The following is a 17,331-nucleotide window of genomic DNA, read 5'->3' as shown; positions in this document are numbered from 1 at the left end:
ATGTTTGGAGGAGCTTCTTGGCTCTTCCTTCATAACCATGAGCTACCACCCTCACCACCCCTCCCTACAATTTCCCCACCAAAACACCTTTACAACCACCAATAAAATCAGGTGCACATATTTTTGCAAGCAGCCTTAAATTCTTTTTAAGAACAAGGCAAAGGTATATGTTAATTAAGTTAGAATTCAGATGGCCATTTGTCCCAGTTTGCCTAGGGCAGTATCAGTTTATGCCTACTGCCCTGCATAATTTTTAAACGAGCTCCCCTTTTTACTCTAAAAAAAAAAAAGTCCCTGGGCTTCCCTGGTGGCGCAGTGGTTGAGAATCCGCCTGCCGATGCAGGGGACACGGGTTCGTGCCCTGGTCCGGGAAGATCCCACATGCCGCAGAGCGGCTGGGCCCGTGAGCCATGGCCGCTGAGCCTGCACGTCCGGATCCTGCGCTCCGCAATGGGAGAGGCCACAACAGTGAGAGGCCCGCGTACCACAAAAAAAAAAAAAAAAAGTCCCAGTTTGGAGGATAAATTATATGTTTTCCCTACTTAAAAATACACCTTGCTTTCCCAGTAAAGTGCTTTTCGGGCGACTTGGTGCTGTTGCCCACATCATTGCACTTCAACAACTCTGCAAAGTAGGAAGGGAAATACTTTATCTCTGTCAATTAAATGAAGTAACCAAGGTTGGCTTCAGGTAGCACGGTGGTGATTGTCCAAGGTCACACACTCAGTGACAGAATCAGAGCCAAAACCCAGGACTCCTGATTTCAAGTCCAATATTGCTCAGCTGTGGATCCCGTTGCGCAACTAAGTAAAGGCAAATCTCATTCTCTTGTTTAGTAACCTACTTGAACTTGGACCTAGAACAATTTAGACAGGTTCATCCTTGCCCAGAGACTCTCTTTTCACATTTGAAGCAAGCAAAGGGATGAAAAAAGAATTACGTAAACATAAAGAGGGTATTAGTGATTCCTAGGGCCAAATGACATAAATCTTTGATTTTACCAGGTGCAGTTACATCAGATTATTGGAATTTTATTTCTAACCAAATTAGGATGACTTGGTTGACAACAGGAAGGGAGGGAGGGGGGGAGGCAGGGAGGGAGGACGAAGCAAATGACGAAGGAAAAGAGAGAGATGGTTAGACAGAAATACAGACAATAAAGATCAATAATGAATGCCTACGGTTACAAAAAACATATAAATGGGTTCTGCCCCAGTCTTATAGATACATTTCCCGTATGGTTATGTGCTAATCTTTTTTTTTTTTAAACCTAAAACCAGTAAAATTCTACTCTCCTTGGATAAGTGGCAACGACAGAAAACAGAGGGAAAACCCACGATCCTTCAAAGACAGGCACAGTGCTTGGCAAGGTCTTCAGGGTGTCCTAGAGGTGCTGAATGCGGCGCCACACGGAGAAATAAATGCACACTCCCCTAACTTCCCAACTGGCCGCCCTAAGAGAAGATTACACGGCCCGCGGGGGTCCCTGCCTCCTTTCGCAATGACAGAAAGAGGTCTAGTGTGCCTTGGGAAGGATGACTCCAAGCCGCTCGCCAGTCTAGCCGGACCGCAGCAGAGGGGTGGACGCCTTGGGGCCAGCCCCGGGCACCACAGCCTGACCTGGGAGGCAGCTGGCCTTCCCCTGGGGGACCTGAAGGTGAGAGGGTAGTAGAGGACGAGCGCGGTTCCCCGTGGAGGGGGTGGGGAGGCGAAAGGGGCCGCGCGCGCATGCGCCGCACCGCCACCTCCGCGGGCCGGAAGAGCGGAGCAGTGGAGCCGCGGCTGCCGGCGCCAGACGCCGCGGTGGCCGCGGGGAGCTCGCCGGCTGGGCGATGCGGCCCGTGGACGACACTGGGGCCGCCAAGCGGCTGGAGTCCGGGCTGCCGCTGGTGGACATCCCGCCCGCGGGCTCCAGGGAAGAGTCGGCGGCCACCGAGGTAGCGGAGACGCCCGGCCCCGGCGGGTGCTGGCAGTGTCCTTCCTTGCCGTGCGGCTCGCACGCGGAGCAGGGTGAGTGCGGCGCACGGACCCTGGTGCGGGTCTCGCCCGTGGGGGACCGGGAGGGCGCCAGCGGTGGGGGTCCCCGCAGCCGCCGGCCGGGGGCCCCGTGTGGACCGCGGCCCCCCTTCCCACCCTAATCGGAGCTCGTGAACAGCCTCGCGCTGTCACCTGGGGGCGGGGGCGGGCGGGCTGTAAAGCAGAAGCCCCACGCGCCCCCGTCGGCGGGAAGAGCGGAGAAAGTTTCTGACTGTTCTGGAGCCCATTTGGGATTCTGAAACTGTTCCTATAATTAAAGTGATTAAAGTGTTGCGGGCAGGATCATGGAGTCAGATTGCTGTTCGGTGCGCCCTGCCCGAGATTGGGAGTCAGCGAGAAAGGCCATCCCGCAGCTGGCCGAGGTTGGGAGGAAGCTAAGCAAGAAAACTGAGCTCAATGTAAACGGTGTTGCTTGAAGAGGAAGTTGAAAAGCATCGAGTCTAGAAAAACGTTTGTCTCAGAGTTTTAGAATCTTGGGAAGGCAGAGTTGAGTGGGACTACTACTGGTTCTTAACCTTTTTGAGTTACAAGGAATTTGTAGCAACTGATGCAAAATGAGACAGAGGCACAATCTTACAAACACCGGTAAGAGGTTCGCGGAGCCGCCTGCAAAGCCAGGGAGCCCCTGTGAGAAACCTATCTTGTTCAATGTCTTCCTTTCACAGATGATGAAATTGAGGCCTGGGAAGGTGAGGGCTTTGGGAGGGTTTTTTTGTTTTGTTTTGTTTTCCCGAAGATCTAGCATGTGTGGATGAGACACTTCACAGGTCCGGGCAGCACCAGGGATAGGATCCCAGTTTGCTAGCGACCCAGCTCAGGGCCCTTTCTCCCAGCCCCAAGCACATTCCTCCTTGAACTCCACCACCCACCTGGAGCAACTTCCTCAAAGAAAAGAGAAATAAGCAGATCTCCTTTCAAGACAAAATTACACAGTCTGCACCACCTCATCCTCTTGATCACCTCCCTTAAGTGTGACCTGGGATTTCTATGGCTTTTAGCCGACCCCGCTTTCTGTCTGCACTTTCTTGAGAGTCAGAAAATTCACACATTTTGTAGAGAGACAAACCCCAGGGAGATGGTTCTTGCTGCATTTTTGTCCTTGATGCTAAGGGAAATGATCAGGCTTCTGATCATTTATGTAAGGGTTACCTTCAGCTGAGCTGACCAGATGTGCAGCTTTGAAGAAGTCAGTTTCTTACCTTAGCATCCTATGGCTGAACATTGTTACGATGGACTGCTGAGTTAGTCCTTGCAAACTCTTAAATGATTCCCCTGTTTGTGAACCAAAGAGGAATACTTCAGGCAGAAGGTGGCAAAACCTACGTAAGCAGCTGCACCTAAGAATCGAGGGGTCTTTTAATTTCAAAGAAAGTTGCTAATAATAAGACTTAGTAATACTTATTACTATAAGGTGACCAGATAATATTCCAAAAACGGGATTGCCATAGAAACACTTTAAACTCCCGTACTGTGGTCATTGAACTTTGTGTCAGTATCATTTTAGCCTCTTAACCCAATTGGTCATCTCAAGAAAGTTCATTTTCAAGTTCAGGTTGAAACTGTTACCCATTTTTCTTACATTCTTGGATAACCTTCATAGACAGCACACAGCTATCCTAAGACATCTGTTTATTTTCTTGAGGGACAGTGTGGGTCTTAGACTGAAGCAAGGAGAATAAGTTGTCTTAAGTCTGTGCCTCATATCCCCCTGGAAGGAGTGAGTTCCTTAGGGTAGCAGTGGCCCTGAAACCAGTAGAGCTTTTTACAGTGACCAAGGTCCTATTTCAGTGGGTCTAGGGTAGGGCTGGCATTGAAGTTTTAGAAGTTCCCTAGTTGGTTATAATTCCCAACGTGGGTAGTGAATCACCAGTTTAAAGCAGAGGATAGAGAAAGTGAGCAACTTTTCAGTTTTCTTCTGACTCAGGAAATCGCACTGTGGCCACTTACTTAACTTGAATTATTTAGAGTTGCCAAATTATTAGATATGTTTTCAGTGGAGTATGATCATGGAAGCATATTACATAGGCAGATGCCTCTTTGGATTATGCTACTCTCTTGTCCATCTCCTTTGACAGAGAATTGAAATTACTGTTCTGTAAGAGACTGAGGTTTTCCTGAGGAGAACCAGTCCTCAGTCTTATAAAAAATAATCAAGTTCAACTAGACCTTGTAACTTAAAGTTTTAAAAGACTTAAAATATCATGTTAAGTTAAAATACTCCTGGAGAAAATTTTAAAAGTTTAGGTTGGAGAAGTTCCTTGAAATATAGACCAGGGAGATGTTTTCTGTCCTCAATCTTACTATTCTGTTCTGTCTGAGGGTGTAGGTTCTATGTAAGGATTGGGTTTCTTTTAAGAAAAACTATTTTGGGGCTTCCCTGGTGGCACAGTGGTTAAGAATACGCCTGCCCATGCAGGGGACATGGGTTCGAGCCCTGGTCCGGTAAGATCCCATCTGCTGTGGAGCAACTTAGCCCGTGCACTACAACTACTGAGCCTGCGCTCTAGAGCCCGCGAGCCACAACTACTGAAGCCCACGCACCTACAGCCCATGCTCCTCAATAAGAGAAGCCACCGTGATGAGAAGCCCGCGCACCACAATGAAGAGTAGCTCCTGCTCGCCACAACTAGAGAAAGCCTGCGCACATCAACAAAGACCCAACACAGCCAAAAATAAAAAAGAAATAAAATAAATTTATAGAAAGAAAGAAAAACTATTTTATTTGGACCTGAATTCTGAAGTTTCAGAAACTGACCTCTTAAGGCTGACCAGAGCCAATACATGTATTTTGTGGTGCTTAACTTGGAAGTCTTCTAAAGCTTCCTTCTCATGGGCTGAGTGGGTATGTGTAGTTTGGTTCCTACAGTGTCTGAGCACATAGATATAGGACAGAATGTGGAGGATTCAGGCACTTAAAATGGATAACCTATTACGTGACGACTGCTAGCTCCAAGTCATTCTCTTCAGCAGTACACCTAGAACAGGAAACGGTGGAGACCACTGACCAGAATGGCATCTTTTACTACAAAGGCTGTAGTGTACCCCCAGGAAGATTGTGCATCATCAGAGTTTGGTCCCACTTTGCAAATTGTTTGTCACTTGTGGGCAAAGGTATCTAATTAACATGAGGATGTTGAAATGTATTACCTGGTGTTTGTGTTTATCAGAAAAGGGCATTAAAACAAACAAACTTTGTGTGTTTATCAGAAAAGGGCATTAAAACAAACAAACTTTGTGAAGTACTGTTTTATGGCTGAGTAACCCATTGTAAATTCCTAGATTGGAATGATAATCCTTGTTTTACTACAAATTGCATGTGCCTACACATCCTTCACCTCTGCTATGCTCTTAACTAACAAGGGCCAGTACTGTGTTTCCTTCCTATTCTGTCCTTGTTTCTGTGTTAGTTTCAAAAAAGAAAGAAAAAATATTCCTCAGTGTGTGGCCTATCTTTTAAGGAGTTCTCTGCTTACCCTGTTTCATTTTGCTCTCCTCTGAATGATGGGGGTGAGATTTGAAAGCAGGTTCTACTCCTGTCTTAGGCAGCTGTTTAAGACAGAGGCAGTGGCTTCTTCTACAGACTGTCATTAATGGATTGAATACTTGATGCCCTGGAGAAAGCAGAAGTTTCCTGGTTCAGATCAAGCCAAGAACTAGATGGCAGTCCTGTTTTTTGTTTTTTTATATTTTTAATCACTTTGAGGTCAGGGGGATAGATAACCTAGCCCCTGGCCTCAAAGAGTTTATGTTCTAAATGTAAGATAAGTCGTAAACCATGAAAACTTTAAGATCTCCTTAACAGTTCAAAATAACTAAACAGAGAGCCTTCTCAGATTATGCTTTTGCCTGTGGTGTTAGACCCTACATCTTTCCATGAAATTTTCTTATGTTATTTCCTTCAGCAAATACTTATTCAGGGTCTTCCATGGGCCAGGCCTGAACAGGGCAGCTGAGATCTTAGCCCTGGAGGAGCTTACAGGCTTGTGGGGGAAGTCAGCTAATCAACAAGTAGCCATATCACACAGTTAGGACCTGTTTTCCAGAAAAGAACACTTTCTACATAAAGCTGAGTTCACCAATGAGATGATATAAAATATCACTTGGAAGCATTTTTCTCTAGCCATCTTGATAAGCATTTCTTAAAGATTTCTTTCACCATCTTGGCAAGCTTTTTACTTCTTTTTGACTTAGAAGTGAGGGATGAGTCTTCAGTGAGCCAAAGAGATCCATTTTATAGGGTGAACTGCATTTTAAAAATGTAGGTTTAAATTGTTGCCCTTTGTCTATGGTTCCTTATTCTTCGTGGGGAAAATGGTTCAGATCCAGAGGACGGATATGCTTAGGAGGTAATTTTTGTAGCCTGTTAGCTATTAATATTGTTCCATTTTTCTCAATTTCTAAGTAAAAGTGATAAAACATACCCTTGGAAGCAAGGACTAACCAGAATTTAATCTTTTTCAGAAGCTGAGAAGAAAGCACCCTGTCCTGGACTTGGCTTGTTTTACACATTATTGTCTGCGTTCCTATTCTCAGTGGGCTCTTTATTTGTTAAAAAAGTGCAAGACATCCACGCTGTAGAAATTAGTGCATTCCGATGTGTGTTCCAAATGCTAATCATTATCCCTTGCTTAATATACAGAAAGTAAGTATTTCTTACTTGAAAAGTAGAAGGTATTAATAAATGTTTGTAAATCTTTTGACCTGCTTAAATGATCTACTCTACAGACTCTGCTTTTATCCCTCTCATAGATTTACCAGTCCCTACACCCTTTGGCTCAGATTAATGAAAAGTCACAAGGATCCACCCAGAGAAGACGCTCTCATAAGCACCAACCACATGCCCAAACAAAGGAGGGGAAAGAGCTTCAGTTATTTACCACCCCCTATTTGAGAACAAAGCTTTCCTTGTACAATTCCCCCCATCTTGTACCACCCTCCCTCTTTCCTTTGGCATAACTAGTATTTGGAAGAAAAAAGTAAACGGGAGGAAACAGTAGTGTCTCCTAGTGTCAGAGGTTTCTTTAAGTAGAACAGGCTGCTCGCCTACCAGGGCAGACAAAAGGTTACAGTAATAATATTTAGGTCTTCCCACTAGGGTGCCATGAGAAAGGGAAAAGGGGATCTTGAGAAAGGCCTTTTTTAGCTCTTTTCTTGTTCAGTGTCCTCATCTGTAAACTGGAGGGAATGATATCCTTTGTCCTCTACCTGTACGAAAACTGTAGTCCCCATCCTTACTCTTCTCTCCCCGCCCAGCCCCCCTTCTCCTTCCACATGGACCCCATACACACACCCTCCCCAGGTGAAAATTATACCTTCCCCACACTGTTGTAACCTCTACACACCCCCGTGTACTTAGATGCCTGGGAGGAGGGCCTGTTGGGTTCCTGGTGGCTGTTTGGCTCTTTCTCTCTTCGGGTAAAGATGCTTAAACTCCAGATTAAAAGCTTTAGTCACTTGCTACCAAAGTCTCTTTGTATCTATAACTCAGTGCAGATTTACTTAGAATAGTTTCACTCCTTATCCCAAGTCTTTGGTGAAAAAGAAAATCCGCTAAGATCAAAAATATTGTCAGGGGCTTCCCTGGTGGCGCAGTGGTTGAGAATCCGCCTGCCGATGCAGGGGATACGGGTTCGTGCCCCGGTCCGGGAGGATCCCACGTGCCGCGGAGCGGCTGGGCCCGTGAGCCATGGCCGCTGAGCCTGCGCGTCCGGAGCCTGTGCTCCGCAACGGAGAGGCCACAGCAGTGAGAGGCCCGCGTACCGCAAAAAAAAAAAAAAAAAAAAATATTGTCAGAAATTCCCGTGTAGGTGTGGACAAGTCACAATATTTTAGGAAAGATGGTAGGTAAGTCTTCAGAAATGTCTAAAGGTGGCAACAGACCACTGATGCTAACACAGTCATTCCATTTTGGAGTAAAAGTATTGGCAGGAAGGCACTTAGAAGAATTTTCTTAAATTGTTGGCATTAATCTGTTTTGACCCATTTTATGTTTCACTATCACGAAAAACTCTTAGCTTTTCAAAGTATGGACCAAAGGTGACCACACTTTCATTTCTAACTCCAGAGACGAAGGGCTCCCTATATCAAGCCTAGACGCTGCTCTAAAAAGGCCAGCTCTGGCACAGACTAATGAGCCACAGCTAGCCAGGAACTTACACAGTACTCTGCTTCATAAATATTTAATTGTAAAGCATTTGAGCAGCAGTTATTATATTTATCCGAATGCTACAGTTTCTTTTCCAGTGTATTTTAACTCTTTTCCTAAGGAGAACAATGAAAAGTTATCTCATATTCAATGGCTGAAATAAATTTTAGCATTGCTTTTAGCTGTAACAGAAAAACTCACTAAGATTGGGAATGCACACTTGCATTCCCAGGTTATACAGGGCAGCTAAATAATGAAATTGTATTTATTATAAAAATAACACTTTTCATTGTAGAAAATTTGGGGAAAAGAAATAGAAAGGAAAATTACCTATGAGTCCACCTATTAAGGTATAACCATGATGAACATTTCAGTATATTCTTCGTTTTGTCTTTTTTGCAGGCATATATCTATACCTAGGGAAAATAATATCTATATTTGCTGACTTATAATTATGCTATTTATGTATTTCTCTTGTGCTATTTTTGCTTCTACTGTGAACACTTTAATGTCATTAGCTATACTTAGGAAACACTTTCTAAAAGGTGTATAATAGTTGGAGACATAATTAATTTACTATTTCCTTGTTTTCTGATAGTTAGGACTTTTAAGATAATGCTTAATTTAAAAATGTAATTTGAAAACAAATACTGAGTTCATTTAATATGCATTCCTTCCTTTGAATTTACAGAACTGGGTTTATAGGCCCCAAAGGTCAACGAATCTTCCTCCTTCTCAGAGGAGTCCTTGGTTCTAGTGCCATGATCCTTTTATACTACGCCTACCAATCAACATCCCTCGCTGATGCCACGGTTATCTCATTTAGCTGTCCAGTGTTTACGTCTATTATTGCTTGCATATTTCTCAAGGAAAAGTATAGCCTTTGGGACGCTGTCTTCACTGCATTCACAATCACCGGAGTGATCCTTATCGTGAGGCCGCCATTTTTGTTTGGTTCCGAAGTCGTGGAGACGGATAAAGACTATTCAGTTCACGTGAAGGGTGCTTTCGCAGCACTTGTCCACGCTGTGTTTGCTGCCGTGACTTTAGTTATCCTAAGGAAAATAGGGACATCTGTGGACTACATGTTGAGCATTTGGTATTATGTAGTAGCTGGCCTTACCGAGTGCATCATTGCCCTTTCTATATTAGGAGAATGGAGTCTGCCGCACTGTGGGTTGGACAGGCTATTTCTCATACTAATTGGGCTGTTTGGTTTGGGAGGTCAGGTGTTTCTCGCAAAAGCCATTCAAATAGAAAAAGCAGGGCTAGTAGCATTAATGAAGACTATGGATGTGGTCTTTGCTTTTATCTTTCAGATTATTTTCTTTCATGATGTGCCGTCGTGGTGGACAGTGGGTGGCTCCTTATGTGTAGTAGCCAGTAGCATTGGAGCGGCCGTTCGTAAATGGTACCAGAGCTCCAAATAAAGCGTCATTGCTGAAATGTGTATTTCTTTAAAGTACACCATCACCCAGTTGAGACATACCACCCGCATACACACCTGGAAAATCTGCATTTACTTCATTGACTATATACAATACATTTCATAGTTAAGGTACCATTTTTGAATATGGTATGTCTTTAATTAGTTGAGGATAGCCAGTCATTTGGGTATAGCAATTATTATTTTTTGTGTGTGTCAGTTATTTTTTGGTTTTGGTTTTGGCTTTGGTTGTTGGGGTGGCATTTGGTAAGAGAACACATCATTAGTTGAAGAAAAACTGCACAATTTTTTATGACTCAAGTATAAATATATGTAATTTTTAAAAGTGTATTTTTGGTACTTGATGGGATATAGGTGGGAGGAAATTTTAGATTCTCTTTTAGCAGTGTAGAGGCTAAGAAACTTATTGATAATAATGCTGCTGTATAATTAGTGTTGTATTGAGAATTCATTTGAAATGTAATCCCATTTAGGAGGCCAAAGCTGAAACCTGGAGTAGGTGCCTACTTAATGGTATTAATAAAACAAATGAATTAGCCTTATTTTCAAGGCTTTTATAAATTATTGTCATTCTTTTAACCCATATTTGTGCCTTTTCACTTTAATGCTGAAATTTTTATACATAAACTTAAAAAAAATCTTTAAATCACCAAATTTGGCTAATAGTTTTCTGTTTTAGTGGCATTAGCATTTGTAGCTACATTCTGTAAGTCTAATTGTCCTCTGTTTTTTTGAAACTGCACTAAATTTTTCTTAACTTTCTAAGTTAAGGTGTTTAAAAATCATAAGAAAGAAATCTTGGTGTGGCCAGTGTGCACATTTCCATCCTGAAGTGTTTTCCCTATACTAGAAATGTGATTTTCTATAAATTCTCTTTGAATTTATGGTGTGATGCCAAATAAAATTTTCTCAGGGCTTTATTAGGTTGAACCATAAGAAATTGATGAGATTTTACCTTTTTAACTTACAAAAACCATAGTTCCTTATGGTTCACCCTATTAAGATACCTCTCTTACCTTCTAAACCAAATACTTAGGGGACTTTGAAGTATATTTTTTTAAGTTACTTTTTAAAATACAGTAATCCTAGTAAACTTATTTTTGTAGTCTTTTTCCCTTATGGAATTTATATATATAATAATACTTCATGTTATATAGTAAATGTAAAGACCTGTGAATCCATGGTCGATTGATTTTTGTAGTTTCTTCAATAGGAAAAAAAAAATCACTGTTAAATTCTAGTATATCAGTATGATATTGTCAGTGCTGCACCATGATACTAACATCATGAATTCAAACAACATATTTTATGTCTGGAACTTCATCAGGCCAGTATTCTGCAGTTAAAGAGAGAATGTAATATTTAGGAAAACTTGGGAGGTTAATCAGGAAGTAGAGAGTACACGCAAATGGCTCTTTGTCACAGTGAACCCTCTACTGGTGAGGCTATAATGGTCTCCAGCTCTTACTGTGTCAGAGCTCGTATCTTAAGCCTACAGATTTGAAAGATTATAGGCTCTTTCCACTGTTTCGTCACAATTCTTCCAAAGTAAGAAAGAACTTGGGCTTCTGAGGTTTATGTCTTGGTGAGAAAAGGATTTTTCCAGTAGTTCCAAGAGGAAATTTTTGGCTTGCTGATCTTCCCAAGCGCTTCCCACCAGACAAATCCTAAATGAATTCTATTTAGGAAAAGTCACACTATCTTTATAACTTTAGCCTAATCTGCAATATTAGAGTTTAGAGTTGCAAAAGCATCATTTTGCAAGTATGTTAGATAATTAGAGAATTAGAGCATCTTAGGGCTCAAGGGTTAGAGCTCCTCTTGTAGGAGACATGCTTCATGTTTAGGGATGCTAGGGAGGGGACCTGTCCAAGATGGGTTTCCATGGCCTTATTTATCCATCCTTTAGTTCCGTGATTAAGTATGGAAAGTAAACCACTGCTTGAGCTATATAAGGTAAATGAACTCTCAGGGAACCCTCTCCTGGTTCTTTACCTTGCACAATAAAATAACCTATGGGACCTTAAAAGTTAAATCCCTTTGGGCCTGTACACTAGAGACATGTTTTATCTCAACAGTGTGGTTTAAGTGCTTGAATGTCACAATATATGACCAAAGTTGGAGAAAATGTTTCTTCTCCCAACTTTTACAGGGTGTGACTCTTAAATACTTTTATAATGTCCAAGGTATATACAAGGATATGTATTGTAACAATTACGGGTGCGTATATTTTGCAAAGACTGTAGTTCCTATATCTTGAAAAGGGAACTATTTTCATAAACTGGTTTTATTTTATAATTACTAATAAAATTACTATGAAAGAAAACTATATTTTGGTTTTTATGATTACAGCATATGTGCTAGCTAATACACCTTATTTCTTTTTTCATCCATGTGCTTCAAAATGTACTTCTTAAAGAGATTGACCTCTGGCCATTCAGTTGTGATGTAATAAATTTCAAATTGTTTATCTGTCTCTCTGATACTGTTACATCAAATCTAATGTCTCAAAAATAAAGGTCCTAATCTTATGTTCCAGTGAGGCCTTTATTTTTCTAGATCCTCAGAGCTTGGAGCGGCTTTTGTTCTTATAGCTAATCTGTTACTAAGTCGTGGAGTGTCTGTCTCCTTATTGTCTTGTGAATTCTTCTTTCCTCACCTTTCCACTGCTGCCGTCTTAGTCTGAGACTTGTCACCTCACACCTGAATCACCACAACAGTATTCTGGGTATCTGCTTCTAGACTCTTTCTTCCACTCAGATCCTTGTTCCACTGCCAGACTAATCTTCCTAAGGCCCTGCTTTCATTGTTACTCTGGTTCTCATGTAGCCACAGCAATGCCTTCTTATGCACCACATCACATCCAAATTATTCATTTGACCCTATTCCTGCTTTTCCAACTTGATTTCTTGTGTTTCAATACAAAGTCGATACTTGGGTCAGTCTCCCCACCAACTCCCACATTTGCCAAGAGATCCCTTCCTTTGTGTTGCGCCTGCTTTCTTTGCCCTCTCAAGCCTCTTAGCCTCCAGTGGCTCAGCTGAGCTTCTGTTTCTTCCACTGTCTCCAGCTTCTCCCACCCACACTAATCCACCTTGGAAGAATGGATAAAGCACTGGATTCGCTGTCTGAAGATCTGGGTGTGGTGTAATCACTTTCCAGCTAGGCCCTTCCACTTAGTGCCCTGGAGCCTGTTTTCCTCATTTGCTTCAATTATTAAATAGAAAAATATTACTTGCCCCAACCCATGTTACAAATAAGTGTCATAGAATGACTTGTAGACCACAAAGGAGGACAAAAACACTTAACTATTGAACTGTGGTTACTATGGTAGAGTTTGAGCATTCACTTCCTCTTCAAAATGATGCTTAGCCCCGGGTCCTTCCCCCGAGCAGTCTCACCAGGAATGGTATGAACGGTTTTCTGGATTACAAACCTCATTTGGCTCCCTCCTGCTGGCACAGAATTCTACTGTTGGACAGCTCTAATTTCCTGGCTGATCTGCCCATGTAGGGCTGCCAGTGGTCACCAGTCTTTTTATCTTACCCATAGGTGTCACCGTCTTTCCAGTTCTGGCTTTAGCTCTGTGAGTATCGCACTTGGCTCTGACTGGGGGGGGGTGGGGGGGTGGGTGAGCCTGATTCTCTGTGTGTTTCACATACACTATTCTTCAAACTCAGCATGGCTCTTCTAGCCTCTTATCTTTTCACCCAATAAGCATAATTAGTCTACTGAGGGTAATCCAGTAGGAAGAGAGCCAGATCTCTTTGATAAGATGCTGGCCTCTGATCTAGGTGTATGGAGCCATGGTCAGTACTGGGCATGATGATTTGGTAATTACAGTGTAGGCTGGGCACGTGAAGCCTGGGCATTACCCAAACACACTACTATATGACCCCTTTGGTCCCTTACATCAAATCTAATACAGCTACCACATTCACTTAGAGTTCTGCAAGAGGGACCCTCTGTGATCCACAAAGACCCATTCAAGTTTTAGCCTATTTGAACACCAGATTTGGAAAACCAGTTCCCAAAGAACCCATGAAACTTGACACTGCCCATCATTTCCTGGAAATGGTGGGTGAGGATTTATAGCAGGAGGGTAAGGAGCAGACATATCTGGTGTCAAGGTAGGGCAGAAAATGTTATACCACAGAAGTCCAGTCCACAAGAAGAGGTTCCACTGGATTCCACAAGGTACTATGCCAGCTATCACCTCCTAAGCCAGATTTTGCAACACTATGAAACAATGCTATTTTTATCACTAATTTAAAAAAACAGTGACTTTTCATAAGAAAAGTTATTTATGTTATTTATGTTATAATGGAATCATTTTAAATAAACAAATGGAAACTTTTTAGTTTTGCTTTTAAATATTGTAAAATATATATATCCCACATGAACCAGAAGCTCTTTGGAGTCCAGTCCTCAGAAATGTTTAAGAGAGTAAAGGGGTGCAAGACCAAAAGCTTTCTGAGCCATAGGTTTCATAGAGGTATCAAATTTGAAACCTCAAAAAACAAAGATTAAACCCATCCCTTCTATTTCATGAGGTTCTGACAGTTTGAAATGCAGCTAAATACCAGTTTGTAAGTGAGAAACCTCTTTAATGTGGAGTTTAATTTTAGAATTGTGAAGTTAAATAACTCTAAATCTATTTAAGAGGTCCAGATTATGTACCCGAGAGAGAGCAAAGGAACAATAAGAATCCAATTAGCCCATGGTCATTGGGTCATATCAAATTGTCTGCATTACTTCCTATGTATGTGCTTTGGTTCCTTTGTATGTGTACTTCAGAAAACTCAGAAGACTTTGCTACTCTGTAGGGTAGCACAAGCATTGATACAACTTCTATGAAGGGCAATTTGACAACATCGATTAATTTAAAGATGCACATATTTTTTCACCGAGAAATTCCATTTCAGGAATTTGTCTTATAGATATACTTGCTTACTGCAAAATGACATATACAAGATTATTTATTACAACATTACTTAATAGCAAAAACCAGAACTAGCCTGAATGTTCCTCAGTAGGGTACTGGTTAAACAAGTAATGGTACATACACAAAATACAATGGCATTAAAAGTAAATTAAGCCACACCATTGTAAAGCAATTACACTCCAATAAAAATGTTAAAAAAAAAGTAAGAGAGAGCAAGGGAGCTTTGCATGCATGGATGTGGGATAATCTTCAAGATTAAGTGAAAAAACCAAGGTTCAGATAGTAGCAGAGTATGTGATCAATTGTGTAAAAAGAGGGTAAACAATATTCCAGGAAGATACACAAGAATCTGGTGACATTGGTTGCCTTTGGGGAGAAGAATTTGGTGGCTGAAGAACAGGGTGGAAAGGAGACTTTTCACTGCATCCCGTTTTATACCTTTTGAATTTTGAGCTATGTGGATATATAACGTAGTCCAAAAATAAAATAGAAAATAAAACTGGTAGAACAAAAACAATAAGATGACTTGACAGAAAGGAAAGGAGGGGATGAAAGAGAGAAATAGAGATATATATACATACAGACAGACATACATAGAGAAATGTTTATTGTTTTAATCTGATTTATCACCTGGCTCACCATCATTGACTTACTTTCTCCTCTTTCCCTTATCTAGCTTACAAATCAGACTTAAATTCCCACTTACTCCATGACTGAAAAAAATACGAAAGGAAAATCCGAATTTTCCCTGAGATCCCCCAAAACATTGCCCAGCCGTGAGCCAAATATCTGCCTTTCCACAGCACCAAAATTGTTTTTTTTATTAAAAAATTTTTAAAAATATTTATTTATTTATTTTGGCTGTGTTGGGTCTTAGTTGCGGCACGCAGGCTTTTTTGTTGTGGCATGCGGGCTTATCTCCCTAGTTGTGGCACACGGGCTCCAGAGCGCGCGGGCTCAGTAGTTTTGGCGTGAGGGCTTAGTTGCCCCACGGCATGTGGGATCTTGGTTCCCCAACCAGGGATTGAACACGCATCCCCTGCATTGGAAGGCAGATTCTTAACCACTGGACCAACAGGGAAGTCCCCCAAATTATTTTTACATGGAAAGTAATATTTATTAAACATGTCCCATCCAGGACAAGAGCTTCTTGATCTTTGTCTCATTCAATCCTTGCCAACTCTGGGAGATGGGTTGATTGGGAAATTAAAGTTCAAAGAGGTTGAAGGGCGTCACCTACCTGGTAAATTCCAGTGCCCTCACTAGTAAGTGATGGAATTGAGCCACTGTCCTAAGTCTGTCTTATCCCAAAGAATTTGACCTTTCCAATACCTCACATCTCCTACCTAGCTGGAGTAGAATACAGGACAGGGAAACACTGTGGTGTTTGTCACTGTGGTGAAAGGATTATTTTTTCTTTCTTTCTTTTTTCTTTTTACTTATTATTATTATTATTATTACCGGCTGTGCCACATGGCATGCAGGATCTTCTCCGACCAGGGATCAAACCTGTGTCCCTGGAGTGGAAGCTCAGAGTCTTAACTACTGGCCCACCAGGGAAATCCGAAAGGATTGTTTCTTGATTTGGGGATTTGGAGGTATGTATGCCCTTCTCCTATCTCCTCCCCTCTCATGTAGCAAGAGCTGGATGTGAGAGTATAGAAGGTGGTGACAACACTGCATATATTTTAGTTTTATTTCTTTCATTCTATTAATCAATAGGTATTGAGCAGTAGCCATGTACAATCACAGTCAAAACAAGGAAACATCAAATATTGTCAAGCCCTCAAAATGGTCAAAATGACATGCAAACATGACATATATACACATTGTGTAATCAGTACACCTGGGCTACAGCAAGATACTGCCCAAGCACCTAGAAATGAGATAGCCTCCTGAGGTCTCAAAGAAGGGAAGAACAGAGCTGTGCAGTGCTGCCTAAATACACAGACTTGAACCTTGGGCCAGCTGCATTCAGCCATAACTTCCCTAGATGCACTAAGAACATTTCTAAGGGTGTAACACACCAATCAGGAGGACCGGCCAGCCTCAGGAGCAGGAAAGAACGGTGGCTGTGGCAGAAGTGTTCCCATTGTAGAGATGGGATGCACCAAGACGGGGAGTTCCCAGCTTTTCTCCCTAAAGTATCCCTAATAGCTGAGGAGAGTCCGAGGCATAGCTATAAGCATAGAAACAATACCCACTACCCTTAATTTTGTCCTTCTAGTGTCAGCTACTGTCCTAACTGCTTTTTGTGCTCTGGCTCACTGAATCTTGCAATGCTGTGGGGAAGGCTGTTTATTGTCTTCACTTCATTGTTGAGGAAACAGAGGCTTGGAGAAGTTAAATAACTTGTCCAAGGTCATGTGGCTAATAAGTGGCAGAGCCTGGGTCTTAAAATCCTCCTGTGTCAATCCCCAAGCCTCTGCTTCTGACTCTGCTGCTCTACTGCTCACCCCAAGCCTGAAGCTGCCCATGTCAAGCTCAAAGGTTCTTTGAGGCTTCATGCTTTTTAAAAAATTTATGTAATGTTTTGCATCCTAATTAATAACATATCGGTGTGTTCTAGTGTAAATATGTTATTTTAAATGACTAATTCGGTTATTTAACTTCTTATCCCCCAAATCTCTGGTACCCTAGGAAAATGTGTCAAGTTTATCCTGGGTTTGGGTACCCTCGACACCCTGCCATATAGCCCATGGGACTCTTCAACTTGATTTTAAGAAACATTATCCAAAGATCAAGCAGTCAAGTCCC

The 17,331-nt window shown here is 42.0% G+C and overlaps 1 protein-coding gene across 2 annotated transcripts; it reads left to right on the top strand.

Annotated features, from left to right (window-relative positions):
• Positions 1 to 1,746: 1,746 nt before the first annotated feature.
• Positions 1,747 to 10,190, top strand: SLC35G1 (solute carrier family 35 member G1). 2 transcript variants are annotated; one of them, XM_059054528.2, is made up of 3 exons: positions 1,747 to 2,010; positions 6,499 to 6,679; positions 8,874 to 10,190. In XM_059054528.2, exons 1-3 carry the CDS (start codon positions 1,833 to 1,835, stop codon positions 9,610 to 9,612), a joined length of 1,098 nt encoding a protein of 365 aa, XP_058910511.1. In that variant the 5' UTR covers positions 1,747 to 1,832; the 3' UTR covers positions 9,613 to 10,190. The 2 variants fall into 2 exon arrangements, with proteins under 2 accessions (XP_058910511.1, XP_066881134.1); XM_067025033.1 differs by having other exon boundaries at positions 1,750 to 2,010; positions 6,502 to 6,679.
• Positions 10,191 to 17,331: the final 7,141 nt, after the last annotated feature.

Source organism: Kogia breviceps, chromosome 2, assembly GCF_026419965.1.
Source record: "Kogia breviceps isolate mKogBre1 chromosome 2, mKogBre1 haplotype 1, whole genome shotgun sequence".
Taxonomy (NCBI): Eukaryota; Metazoa; Chordata; class Mammalia; order Artiodactyla; family Physeteridae; genus Kogia; species Kogia breviceps.
Note: the sequence above shows the minus strand (reverse complement) of the source record. Positions and strands in the feature narration are given on the sequence as shown.

Excerpts from the sequence above, each read along its gene's own strand:
- SLC35G1 (XM_059054528.2), top strand. The coding sequence starts at position 1,833 with ATGCGGCCCGTGGACGACACTGGGGCCGCCAAGCGGCTGGAGTCCGGG. Across the intron at positions 2,011-6,498 it reads CGGCTCGCACGCGGAGCAGG|AAGCTGAGAAGAAAGCACCC; the intron begins GTGAGTGCGGCG and ends AATCTTTTTCAG. Across the intron at positions 6,680-8,873 it reads CCTTGCTTAATATACAGAAA|AACTGGGTTTATAGGCCCCA; the intron begins GTAAGTATTTCT and ends TTGAATTTACAG.